We start from the raw sequence: 14,333 nt of genomic DNA, 5'->3' as shown, positions 1-14,333 counted from the left end.
TAATTCATAAACTTTTCTAAGGGGACGTTTCAATACTAATATCATTGTAAGAGAAACATGATTCATTATCAGCGTTCCTGAAACCGCGAGAGAAATAGAGCGTTACCATCATCGTCTATATCACTTTACGTTTAGCTTTACTACGAAGAAATGGCTTTTTTTTTTTGAGCTTATCAGTGACTACAGAGTGAATGAGAGCCACACAAGACAGAAATAAATTGAAGTTTATGGTGACACGTGTACTGTGTATTGGTTTACGTTCTGCTCGATCGAAATCACTAACTTAATTCCTGGTTATAATTTCAAATATGTGGAATGCAGAAAGTCCTAATTATATCAACCACTGATTTCTTTCTTGCTTGTTAAAATTCTGGAACACAAAGGGGACCTAGAAGCACACAAATTTTCAAAAAATCTGACGAATGAATGCTGTAAAACTTACAGTTCGTTCTGAAAAGATTACTCAGTCAGTCGATGTTTTCGTCTCACTATCTAAACCTATACTCTACGAATCTAAGCTTATTTCATTTACAGAATAAAACAATTCCTACCTTTTGTCGTCACTTTCCATTCTCAAAAACAAAACTATCACTCCTTCCTTAGGTGTCACGTTTGGCTATTTTTATAGCTAAAACTTCACAAATGTTCACAAAAACGGACTTTAGCTTTGAGACAAGAATTTTGATTCTTCACCTGACGCTGATAAATACCTCGTCGACATGCTTTTTTCTGTGTTTCAGTGCGTACCATTTCCATCAGCTTCGTGGGTTGATGGATGGAGGACTCTGCTATCATCCTGCAACTAGTAACACTTTCAAAAGTTGAAAAAAGGACATAGGAGCTTAACGTCCCGTGGGTACGAAGTCATTAGAGGAGTAGTACAAACTAATATTGGGACAAGATGGGGATTTGAACCACTAATCCAGTGTCTTAATCAGTGGACCAGCTCGCGTAGTACATACAGTTAACTTGCATTCCTTAACAGCAATCACATTTTATGCCAGGGGCTTAAAATAGTTCATTTAGTGACGATAAATGTCACGAACGCTCATTGGTCCGTCACAAGAGGTAAGTATCGATGTCATCCTACCACCAGAAGCTATCAAATATTCATCAAATCTCCTGTGGCGTTTCACAAGAACCAAAGAGTCAGTAACTGAGCTCACTTTTAAGCCCGTGACTATAGGGAATTAGATGGAAAATCGACAAAGTGGTCCCCTTCTATCAACATTTCCACGTTCCTCCTCCTAACACATACAGCGGCATTAGCCCCACAGTTAACATATTTCGTCCAAGGAGAGTCCATGTATTGGTTGGACACAGCCACATACTATTTAGTGATGTTTTTCGTATATAAAGCTATGACTGCTAGTAATGCGGCGCTCGCACTCTGATGTCCCCTAGGTAGATCATTTTTTAAATTTCCTAGTACAGATTTAAAAAAAAAATGGTTCAAATGGCTCTGAGCACTATGGGACTTAACATCTATGGTCATCAGTCCCCTAGAACTTAGAACTACTTAAACCTAACTAACCTATGGACATCACACAACACCCAGTCATCACGAGGCAGAGAAAATCCCTGACCCCGCCGGGAATCGAACCCGGGAACCCGGGCGTGGGAAGGGAGAACGCTACCGCACGACCACGAGCTGCGGACAGTACAGATTCAAGCAGTGGTAGAAACTATAATGTGACGTTAACAATCAGAGCATTCTGGTAGCCACAACTTAAAAGAAGTTTCATTCCATATGCCGCATTATTTACCACAAATTTCAGAATGTAAACCAGTCTTTATAGGAGACAACAATGATACATATTCTGGCACATTCTCCATCCAGGTGATCATCTTCGCGGCGGTTGTGGCTGTGGCCCGCGCCATCTACCTGGACGCTCCGTACGCCGCCCGCGCTTATGCTGCCCCCGCCTACGCCACCGCCCCTGCTGTAGTCGCCGCCGCCAGCCCCGCCGTCGTCGCCGCCCCCGCCGTCCGCGCTGCCCCTGTGGCCGCCGCCGCCCCCGCAGCCGTGGCCGCCGCCGAGTACGACCCGCACCCGCAGTACAGCTACGGCTACAGCGTGTCCGACGCGCTCACCGGCGACTCCAAGACCCACCAGGAGAGCCGCGACGGAGACGTCGTCCAGGGCAGCTACAGCCTGGTCGAGCCCGACGGCTCCGTGCGCACCGTCGACTACACCGCAGACCCCGTCAACGGCTTCAACGCCGTCGTGCACAAGGAGGGCGGAGTCCACCCGCCTGTTGCCGCCCCCGCTCCTGTGGCCGTGGCCGCCCCCGCCGTAGCCAGGGCTGCCATCGCCGCCCCCGCTGTGGCCGCCGCCCCTGTGGTGAGGACCGCCGTCGCCGCCCCCGCCATCGCAGCCGCCCCCATCGCCAGGGCAGCCATCGCAGCTCCAGCCTACGCCACCTACGCCGCCGCACCCTTCGCCAGGGCTGCTTACGCTGCCCCTCTCTACCAGTACGGTAGAGCTTACCTCCGCTGAATCTGTTTTAGACTTCCGATGACGTATGACTATTACATAAACTCTTGTCCTGGAATTCGCTGATCATCTGTGTATTTATGTCATGTAAATAAAGGCGCTGACTCATAATATAGTTTCATTACTACGAGATCATCCTTCCTGCTTGATCAGAGAATCAGACCTGGCCGTCTCTAGTGAGAGAGACCTAGACTGAGTGATGGGGAGAGAGACAGAGAGAGAAAGATAGTTAGATAGATAGAGAGAGAGAGAGATAAGTCTAACAGCAGCGTTAATCTTTTAGTAAAGATTGCCACTGTGCCACCGTCATGCAGCACAGCCAACACAACTGTAACAATGAAGCAGTATTCAGTCTCAAGCTTGTACTTATCACCTTAATACTCCATTACACATGCTATTATAGTGATGGTACACATTAAATGTTTTTGGTAATGATAATTTCTTAGTCATCTGTTATTTACAATGAAGATTTAAACTTTATTTTAAAGACTCTTCGTACTAGACCACATACTTCATCTCACAATCCTGGCACCTGTGTTAGTCTTACACTTCATCTTCTGCTTCATTTCGTAGTCCGTCTGGAACTCAATTTTAACACCTTTGTTGTTGAATAATCTTGCCATTTTAAATGAGATAATTACCCAATATGGCATGACTCTATATTTCTGTGGATTGACCTTGCTTTGTTGGTTTGAAGAGCATAATAATAAAGATAATGGTTCATCGATGGTAGCAAAGTACCTCAAGATTGATCACCATTTGTTGGGAACAGTCACAGACAGTATCAATTTATGGCACATGGGAGAAAAGATGGTTCACTGTTAAATTTAGAGAAAACAGAGATTATTTTGCCCCTTAGAAGATACAGGAGTGTCCAAGGGGCATTTTTGAGCTCACTATAGTGACGTCGTCGTGAGAACCAGCCACCAACCTAATCTCCGTAGCAGCCGTTAAGTTGTAGTGCTCCTGTTGGCTATTCTCGGTGGATGCTAACAATACGAAATAGGTGAAAAATTGTTTTTCAGAATTTGCTATGTCTTCACACAGAGTTTACTGTAGACAGCAGCATAGTTGTGGGGGGGTGCGATATATACGTTACATGATTGTGTAATCTATGACATGAGAACGTGTTTTTGTTGGAGTGTTATGAGCCAATATGAAATGTGCAAGAAAGAGTTTTATATGCTTGACGTTGCACATTTACTGCTTGCTCTCTACTCTTCACGGTGACGAATGGCATATTAATTTTATGGTATGTGATGCTGTTGGCCAATGCAGATAAATCTGCATGAGAATAATGCGAAGCAATGATTTGTATTTCCATGTATCATACAACTTGCTACGGGAATAATGTAGTCCCGAAACATGTGTAGTAAATAAATCACACACTTTCGGCGACTGTTGCGTAATATTCTCATCGCTAATTTACAAATTAACGGTAATACTCATAACAATCATAGAGTTTGGAATGCGTTGGTACCCAACTTCAAATGGTGTAAGTGCATTTATTATAATCACTTATTGATCAACCTCAAGCACTGCTGTGCGGATAAAAAATTGTAACACTGCATTCTAAGATTATTGTAAGAAAACATTCTATAACCCCAAAATACACGTACATATACTATCTGGCTTAAGAATTTAGCAGTAGCAAATAACTAAAAATGTTTCCGACACGATCACAGATGTCTGCACTCACTCGATTTCTTATATCTTATTTATTTCAGGGATTTGTTGTACATGGTTCAATAACATAAATATGATCATCGCCTATGTTCGATGTCAGCGTGCAATAACCAATCACAGAGGGCAGGCGGCAGCACTAGCAGTGGAGGGTATACAAAACGTGTCCGCGTTACGGGGAAACACTGCAGTCGTTGTCGTGACGCCTAAATGGAGCAATTTCCGTAGCCTTCAAAAGGGCGACATCATTGGATTTCGGACCAAGAGTGGAAGTACTTCCGAAACCCCGAAGTCTGTAAACTGTTCGCGTGCCGCCCCGTCGTTAAAATTACATGGCAAAATGGCTCTATGCAAAGACAGCGCCTGGGCAACTTTGATGCTAAGATCACTGGTGTCCTCTATAACTGATCTCTGTTGATATTTGGTTTAATCTTACAAAAAGAAGATAATGAAATCTTTATTTTATTTGCTTACCCCTATATTTCGTGAGGATCAGTTATTAATTTGTCGCTACTGAGAAAATGCTCATCTGAATTCAATGACATCTCTGACTTAAGCACTGCATTATCAGCGGACTGAATGTAAAAAAACTGTTTCACTCGCGTCTAGATTGAATACCTCTCCTTCTTGAAACGCACTGATTTTCTGCTCCAGCCAAAGTGACTGAACAGTTTCGGGTTGTGTGAATGCGTCTGAAAAATATAAATTGCTATTAAACATTAAAATAATTTAACAGTAACACGCAAATCCACACTAGCTTCCACTAGTACAGTTACAGTGGCCACATTCAACTTCAATTCTTCCGGAAAAAAATTGTGGGAAATTACGTAAGGTCCGCGGCTCGTGGTCGTGCGGTAGCGTTCTCGCTTCCCGCACCCGGGTTCCCGGGTTCGATTCCCGGCGGGGTCGGGGATTTTCTCTGCCTCGTGATGACTGGGTGTTGTGTGATATCCTTAGGTTAGTTAGGTTTAAGTAGTTCTAAGTTCTAGGGGACTTATGACCATAGATGTTAAGTCCCATAGCGCTCAGAGCCATTTGAACCAATACGTAAGGAAAATTAAACAAGTCGCCTTTGATTATTGTTGTTCCAACAGGAAATTAACTATTCATTGTCTTAATTAGTCACACAACATGAGAAATGAAACAGACAAGGAGCGCTGGCTCCTTACTCTGTTGTTACTCTTAGGTGAACATGGAACTTGGCTCAAATGGATCTGAGCATTATAGGACTTAACTTCTGAGGTCAGGAGTCCCCTAGAACTTAGAACTACTTAAACCTAACTAACCTAAGGACATCACACACATCCATGCCCGAGGCAGGATTCCAACCTGTGACCGTACCGGTCACGCGGCTCCAGAATGTAGCGCCTAGAACCGCTCGGCAACATGGAATTGAGTGTAAATCATATCACTGTAGGTTACACTCACTACTGTTTCTTACAATAGCAAGTGGTTCATAAAGAGGCACCCCACCTTATTGCATATACATGGTATATCATAATTAATGCCATGAACGCTTACAGTTGAGGTATACACGTAGAAGCGCTGATGACCTCGTTGTTGAGCGCCCATAAACCCCAACACACACACATATACACGTAGAATTACTGTTTCTTAAAATGTTAAGTGGTTCATAAAGGGGCGCCAAACCTTATTGCATATACATGGTATATCGTAATTAATGGCATGAACGGTTACAGTTGAAAGTTCGCGGTACTGGAAGCAAAAATGTCTAGTAAACATCGCTCTAAAACATATACCTGAAGAGCTTTGGGCACTTCATCTTCGATACGGTGAAACAAAACTCTTCTACTGCAAGCTCTTTGCTTTCCATATTTTGAAAAGCAGTAGTATGTACCAATACAAGAAAAAATGTCTATTAAACGTTAGCTCTAAAGTGCATACCTTAAGAGCTATGAGCACTTGTTCATATTGTGAACACATCTCTTTTACTGAACGAGCGCGCACTCCTCTTAAGGCATGCACTTTAGAATCCATCTTTGCTGGATTTTTCTTCCTGTTTTAGTCCGTACTGTCACCTATCAATGGAAAGCAAAGAGCTTCAATAAAAGAGATTTGTTTGGCTCAGATGGCTCTGAGCAATATGGGACTTAACTTCTGAGGTCATCAGTCCCCTAGAACTTAGAACTACTTAAACCTAACTAACCAAAGGACATCACTCACATCCATGCCCGAGGCAGGATTCGATCCTGCGACCGGAGCGGTCGCGCGGTTTCAGACTGTAGCGCCTAGAACCGCTCGGCCACTAAGGGCCGGCGAGATTTGTTTCACAGCATCGAAGATGAGGATGTGGTTATAGCGTTTAAGAAATGCATTTTACTTTTAAATGTACCTGATTACGTCATTAATTGTGATACACCCTGTAAATGACTTGTTATCTTACACTAGTAATGGCGAAAAAATTCTCTTTGCCGATTACACAACTATTATTTAGGAGCCGGCCGCGGTGGCCTTGCGGTTCTAGGCGCTGCAGTCCGGAACCGCGCGACTGCTACGGTCGCAGGTTCGAATCCTGCCTCGGGCATGGATGTGTGTGTGATGTCCTTAGGTTAGTTAGGTTTAAGTAGTTTTAAGTTCTAGGGGACTGATGACCTAAGATGTTAAGTCCCATAGTGCTCAGAGCCATTTGAACCATTTATTATTTAGGAGTCCACCAGAAGGAATGTTAAATGACGGTTTCATTAAAATTATTTGTCAGTTTTCGGTAGGTGAACTGTCAGTTCATAGTTAGATACGCTTCAAGACAAAAGGAAATGACGCACCACGAAGAAATTATCCGAAAGTCGGTAGATCTAACGTTCATATACAGGCAAACAAATGATTACAGTTTCAGGAACGATGTGCAATTTGTTCAAGACAAAGAGCCTCACAGATTGAGCAAGTCAATAACACATTTGTCCACATGTGGCACTTAAAGGGAGCTAATGGTGAAATTTCATCCCTGTTGCACAAAAATCTCAGGAGACTGAAAATTTAATTCACAACTTACACTGACGTTCTGAATTCATTTAGCAAATCCAATTCCCTAAATAAAAATTTTTTCATTACTTTTTAGTTTTTGAATTTTGAAAAAATCATTTTTACAGAGCCATACCTGGAGTTTTTGGTTATCACAGAATGTATCCACAATACTTTGAGCTAAAATTTTTTTAAATTACCAGAGGAGTAGCATTTTTCCGCTGCGACTATTTCTATTTTTTTCAAAGAAATTGAAGTACAGTTGTCTTTTGGACAGTAGATTCATACGAAAAGTCAAATCAATTACAAAAATTTTGCTTTTATGTTGTGTGTCAAGTATTTAGCATAAAACAGGATTACTACGACGTTATACAATTTTTGGACCAGTGTGAAGATAAAATAAATAAACGACGATTTGATACGTTTGAAAATTGTATTCTTCACTTTCAGTTTACGTATTACATCACACATTTCCGCTTCCGCTACGTCCGCATGGGCGCGACGTCACCCGCGGTATAGCTGACCACGCGGAATGCAGTGGGTCGTTTCTGACCGCCAGGAGTCGTGCTGTCGTCAACCGCCGGGCTTCCACGTCGCGTTAGAGTAGGTAGGCTGCAGGGTCGTTACCGCCAGAGTGTATGTATGTGTCGTGATATGAATGGAATTATGTAAAGTAACTGCACTGTGTTAGAACTTCAGTCACCTACAAACCTCACAGCCCGCCGCCCCCATTCTGGACCAGAAACCTTTATAAATATTTACTTTCCAGTTCACAACCGGGTCCGTCGCGAACGTAAATCCGCGAGTCTGGAAATTACAAAAAGAAAAAAGTAAACTATAGCTACACTTATTTATTTAAGTTGATTTCGGATGCAAATATAGATTCGGCACATATGCGCAAACAATTACGGATGTACGTACAGTTCATGCATATACAGGGTGTTACAAAAAGGTACGGCCAAACTTTCAGGAAACATTCCTCAAACACAAATAAAGAAAAGATGTTATGTGGACATGTGGCGGAAACACTTGATTTCCATGTTAGAGCTCCTTTTAGTTTCGTCAGTATGTACTGTACTTCCTCGATTCACCGCCAGTTGGCCCAATTGAAGGAAGGTAATGTTGACTTCGGTGCTTCTGTTGGCATGCGACTCATTGCTCTGCATCAAGCACATCAGTACGTAGCATCAACAGGTTAGTGTTATTCACGAACGTGGTTTCGCAGTCAGTGCAATGTTTACAAATGCGGAGTTGGCAGATGCCCATTTGATGTATGGATTAGCATGGGGCAATAGCCGTGGCGCGGTACGTTTGTATCGAGACAGATTTCCAGAACGAAGCAATTGATCGGCGTCTTAGGGAGCACGGAACAGTCCAGCCTATGACTCGCGACAGCGGAAGACCTAGAACGACGAGGACACCTGCAATGGACGAGGAAATTCTTCATGCAGTTGACGATAACCCTAATGTCAGCGTCAGAGAAGTTGCTGCTGTACAAGGTAACGTTGACCACGTCACTGTATGGAGAGTGCTACGGGAGAACCAGTTATTTCCGTACCATGTACAGCATGTGCAGGCACTATCAGCAGGTGATTGGTCTCCACGGGTACACTTCTGCGAATGGTTCATCCAACAATGTGTCAATCCTCATTTCAGTGCAAATGTTCTCTTTACGGATGAGGCTTCATTCCAACGTGATCAAATTGTAAATTTTCACAATCGACATGTGTGGGCTGACGAGAATCCGCACGCAATTGTGCAATCACGTCATCAACACAGATTTTCTGTGAACGTTTGGGCAGGCATTGTTGGTGATGTCTTGATTGGGCCCCATGTTCTTCCACCTACGCTTAATGGAGCACGTTATCATGATTTCATACGGGATACTCTACCTGTGCTGCTAGAACATGTGCCTTTACAAGTACGACACAACATGAGGTTCATGCACGATGGAGCTCCTGCATATTTCAGTCGAAGTGTTCGTACACTTCTCAGCAACAGGTTCGGTGATCGATGGATTGGTAGAGGCGGACCAATACCATGGCCTCCATGCTCTCCTGAACTCAACCCTCTTGACTTTCATTTATTGGGGGCATTTGAAAGCTCTTGTCTACGCAACCCCGGTACCAAATGTAGAGAGTCTTCGTGCTCGTATTGTGGACGGCTGTGATACAATACGCCATTCTCCAGGCCTACATCAGCGCATCAGGGATTCCATGCGACGGAGGGTGGATGCATGTATCCTCGCTAACGGAGGACATTTTGAACATTTACTGTAACAAAGTATTTGAAGTCACGCTGGTACGTTCTGTTGTTGCGGGTTTCCATTCCATGATTAATGTGATTTGAAGAGAAGTAATAAAATGAGCTCTAACATGGAAAGTAAGCGTTTCCGGACACATGTCCACATAACATATTTTCTTTCTTTGTGTGTGAGGAATGTTTACTGAAAGTTTGGCCGTACCTTTTTGTAACACCCTGTATACAGACATACTCACGTAACGTTAATGTTTCAATTAAATCTCTGCACTGTACATATCTACCTAGTGATAGAAAACTAACTATACTTAAGATTTTTGAGACAAAATGTTCACAATAAAAAAATTCTCGATAGCCAACAATTCCACGTAAGTGATGAAAACAATTTCGTTCAGAAAACTGGATTTACGTATTTAATTCAGCATGCCAAGACAAATTATGAAATAAGTTTTCAGCCTCCTGCGATTTTCTTACAACCGGGTTGAAATATCACCGGTACCTCCACTTGCCCGCATCTCGTGGTCGTGCGGTAGCGTTCTCGCTTCCCACGCCCGGGTTCCCGGGTTCGATTCCCGGCGGGGTCAGGGATTTTCTCTGCCTCGTGATGGCTGGGTGTTGTGTGCTGTCCTTAGGTTAGTTAGGTTTAAGTAGTTCTAAGTTCTAGGGGACTGATGACCATAGCTGTTAAGTCCCATAGTGCTCAGAGCCATTTGAACCATTTTACCTCCACTTAAAGCAGGCAGCTATTCGGCTTGTCATTGAATGACAGAGTTGTTGAATGTCCTTCTGAGGGTCATCGTGCCATATTCTGTCCAACTGGCGCTTCAGATCTTCAAAATCCCGAGCTTCTTGGAGGGCCCTGCCCATAATGCTACAAACGCTCTGAACTGGGGAGAGATCCGGCGATCTTGTTGGCCAAGGAAGGGTTTGGCAAGCGGTAGAAACTCTCGCCGTGTGCAGGGGGGCATTATATTGGTGAAATGAAGCATAGCATTGCTTGCCATGGATAAAATGGAATGAGCGTTTGGCGTCATTGGCCGGGAGGCCCCTTACGGAGCAGGTCCGGCCGCCTTGGTGCAGGTCTTATTGCATTCGACGCCACATAGGGCGCCGGATGGGGATGAAATGATGATGAAGACAACACAACACCCAGTCCCTGAGCGGAGGAAATCCCCGACCCAGCAGGGAACTGAACCCGGGCCCATAGGACAGCAAAATGGTTCAAATGGTTCAAATGGCTCTGAGCACTATGGGACTTAACATCTATGGTCATCAGTCCCCTAGAACTTAGAACTACTTAAACCCAACTAACCTAAGGACAGCACACAACACCCAGCCATCACAAGGCAGAGAAAATCCCTGACCCCGCCGGGAATCGAACCCGGGAACCCGGGCGTGGGAAGCGAGAACGCTACCGCACGACCACGAGATGCGGGCCCATTGGACAGCAATCCGTCACGCTGACCACTCCTGTTTTTGCAATAATCTTTATTGAACAACTAACACACACACACACACACACACACATATATATATATATATATATATATATATATATATATATATATATATATATATATATATATATGTGTGTGTGTGTGTGTTTCAAAAATGACCGGTATATTTGAAACGGCAATAGAAACTAAACGAGCAGCGATAGAAATACACCGTTTGTTGCAATATGCTTGGGACAACAGTACATTTTCAGGCGGACAAACTTTCGAAATTACAGTAGTTACAATTTTCAACAACAGATGGCGCTGCAGGTGATGTGAAAGATATAGAAGACAACGCAGTCTGTGGGTGCGCCATTCTGTACGTCGTCTTTCTGCTGTAAGCGTGTGCTGTTCACAACGTGCAAGTGTGCTGTGGACAACATGGTTTATTCCTTAGAACAGAGGATTTTTCTGGTGTTGGAATTCCACCGCCTAGAACACAGTGTTGTTGCAACAAGACGAAGTTTTCAACGGAGGTTTAATGTAACCAAAGGACCGAAAAGCGATACAATAAAGGATCTGTTCGAAAAATTTCAACGGACTGGGAATGTGACGGATGAACGTGCTGGAAAGGTAGGGCGACCGAGTACGGCAACCACAGAGGGCAACGCGCAGCTAGTGCAGCAGGTGATCCAACAGCGGCCTCGGGTTTCCGTTCGCCGTGTTGCAGCTGCGGTCCAAATGACGCCAACGTCCACGTATCGTCTCATGCGCCAGAGTTTACACCTCTATCCATACAAATTTCAAACGCGGCAACCCCTCAGCGCCGCTACCATTGCTACACGAGAGACATTCGCTAACGATATAGTGCACAGGATTGATGACGGCGATATGCATGTGGGCAGCATTTGGTTTACTGACGAAGCTTATTTTTACCTGGACGGCTTCGTCAATAAACAGAACTGGCACATATGGGGAACCGAAAAGCCCCATGTTGCAGTCCCATCGTCCCTGAATCCTCAAAAATTACTGGTCTGCGCCGCCATTTCTTCCAAAGGAATCATTGGCCCATTTTTCAGATCCGAAACGATTACTGCATCACGCTATCTGGACATTCTTCGTGAATTTGTGGCGGTACAAACTGCCTTAGACGACACTGCGAACACCTCGTGGTTTATGCAAGATGGTGCCCGGCCATATCGCACGGCCGACGTCTTTAATTTCCTGAATGAATATTTCGATGATCGTGTGATTGCTTTGGGCTATCCGAAACATACAGGAGGCGGCGTGGATTGGCCTCCCTATTCGCCAGACATGAACCCCTGTGATTTCTTTCTGTGGGGACACTTGAAAGACCAGGTGTACCGCCAGAATCCAGAAACAATTGAACAGCTGAAGCAGTACATCTCATCTGCATGTGAAGCCATTCCGCCAGACACGTTGTCAAAGGTTTCGGGTAATTTCATTCAGAGACTACGCCATATTATTGCTACGCATGGTGGATATGTGGAAAATATCGTACTATAGAGTTTCCCAGACCGCAGCGCCATCTGTTGTTGACAATTGTAACTACTGTAATTTCGAAAGTTTGTCTGCCTGAAAATGTACTGTTGTCCCAAGCATATTGCAACAAACGGTGTATTTCTATCGCTGCTCGTTTAGTTTTTATTACCGTTTCAAATATACCGGTCATTTTTGAAACACCCTATATATATATATATATATATATATATATATATATATATATATATAATGCAACAGTTCTTCAAGGTAGCATATGAACATATACAAATGAATGTTAGGATTCTTAGCTGAACAAAAGTATTAGAAAAACATTAAATACAACAAAATATAAGATATTCTGTCTTCTTCCTTTTTACTTTTATTTTATTTTATTTTTATTTTTAAATGCGGTAATCTTTATTGAACAAACTAATAGTACATATATATACACAATGCAACAGTTCTTCAAGGTACCATTTAAACATATACAAATGATTGTTAGTTAAACAAAAATATTAGAAAGACATTAAATACAACAAAATATATTCTATCTTCTTCCTGTCTCTCTCTCTGTATCTTTTTTTCTTTTTCTTTTTTTTTCGATGCATGAGAACGTGGATAAGGGTGTCGCATCATGTGACGGGTAGGCATGGCACACACCAACTTTGATGGGGGTCAACAAAGACGCTGCGGAGATAACCGGCAAAAGTTTGTCGGCAAGATGGTTTTCGGGTGAGGGTGCTATGCGCGGTCACAACTTTGTACCAGAAGTCAAGGACTGTTTGCGGACCATTCTGAAAGAGGTATTTTAAAGCCTCTCCTCGAAACCAGATGAGTGTATGGTGCTTAGCAAGATGGTAGTGAAATGTCTGGGGCTACACAGGAAATCTGGGGTTACCGTCGTTGGCGGGGCACGGAGGTAAAAGCCCACGATTCGTTGGATGAGGAGCCAAACGTTTCGTTTGAGGGGGCACGTAAGACGGTGCTCGTCGGTGTCTTCGAGCTGACAGTCAGGGCAGAGTGAGTGGGGAGGTGGCCAGTCCTATGCGATAAAGTCGACTGTTAGTCGGGAAATTGCCATAGACTAAAATATACCAGAGTGCAGACACAGACGACGGTAAAAAGGGTGCATGCACACACCCCCAAACCGTTCGACAGTTAATGTCAGGGTGCTGTAGCACCATGGGGTCGCAAGGGTTGGATAGCATAAACAAACGATAGTAGTCTTTTGTACGGGGAGGACGGGTTACTGGAAGATGGGCCCGAACGCAGCTGAGTTCTATGAAACAATTGGCGACATGGTACAATAATGGAGAAATAGGTGCGACATTGATCGGTGGATCGAGAGAAGCTAGTCGGAGGATATCTAAGAGACTGCGTGTTAAGGACGGGACCGGCCCCTGCCAGTGCCGCAACAGAGTGTGGACAAAGAGTGCAGAAGATCGTGCCCGCACGTTGACGAGTCCGAGGCCACCTTTTGCAGGAGGTAGTGTTTGAGTGTTGTAGCGGACTTTGAAAAGTGCCCCTGCTGACATGAAATATCCAAAGGCTGATTGGAATGGGGCGGCCAAGGAGTAACGGCATTGAGAGGATCTGGGCGACGTGTACCAGTTTAGGGGTGACATACATGTTGACATAGCACACACGTTGGAGTTGGTTTAAGTTACGGTGCACTTGACCGCGGACATGGTGCCGAATCGACTGCAAAAGCCGCCGGTAAGCGAGGGCCACTGTGCGGTGTGTGGAGCTCGTAAATTCGATACCCAAGTGATGAAGGGTGGTACTTACAGAGAGCGGGATCGACACCATAACCGGGAGGCCGCACCCACTGTGCATCACAGTCGAATTACGGACATTAAGAATGCTTCCAGAAAGACGTCCATACTGATGGATCCATTGGATGGCGTCACTGAGTTCCGTGGAGGAGCAGTTGAGAAAGAGGAGGTCGTCCGCATAAGCCCTGCAGTGAAAGGTGC

At 44.2% G+C, this 14,333-nt stretch overlaps 1 protein-coding gene across 1 annotated transcript in view; it reads left to right on the top strand.

Annotated features, from left to right (window-relative positions):
• Positions 1-14,333, top strand: part of LOC126235035 (calphotin-like) — a 36,698-nt gene that overhangs the window by 994 nt on the left and 21,371 nt on the right. Inside the window, exon 2 of the mRNA XM_049943770.1 lies at positions 1,841-2,495. Within this exon, the coding sequence (XP_049799727.1) occupies positions 1,841-2,495 (655 nt within the window). The remainder of the gene's footprint in view (positions 1-1,840; positions 2,496-14,333) is intronic.

Source organism: Schistocerca nitens, chromosome 2, assembly GCF_023898315.1.
Source record: "Schistocerca nitens isolate TAMUIC-IGC-003100 chromosome 2, iqSchNite1.1, whole genome shotgun sequence".
Classification (NCBI taxonomy): Eukaryota; Metazoa; Arthropoda; class Insecta; order Orthoptera; family Acrididae; genus Schistocerca; species Schistocerca nitens.
This window is presented reverse-complemented; position numbering and strand designations above follow the sequence as displayed.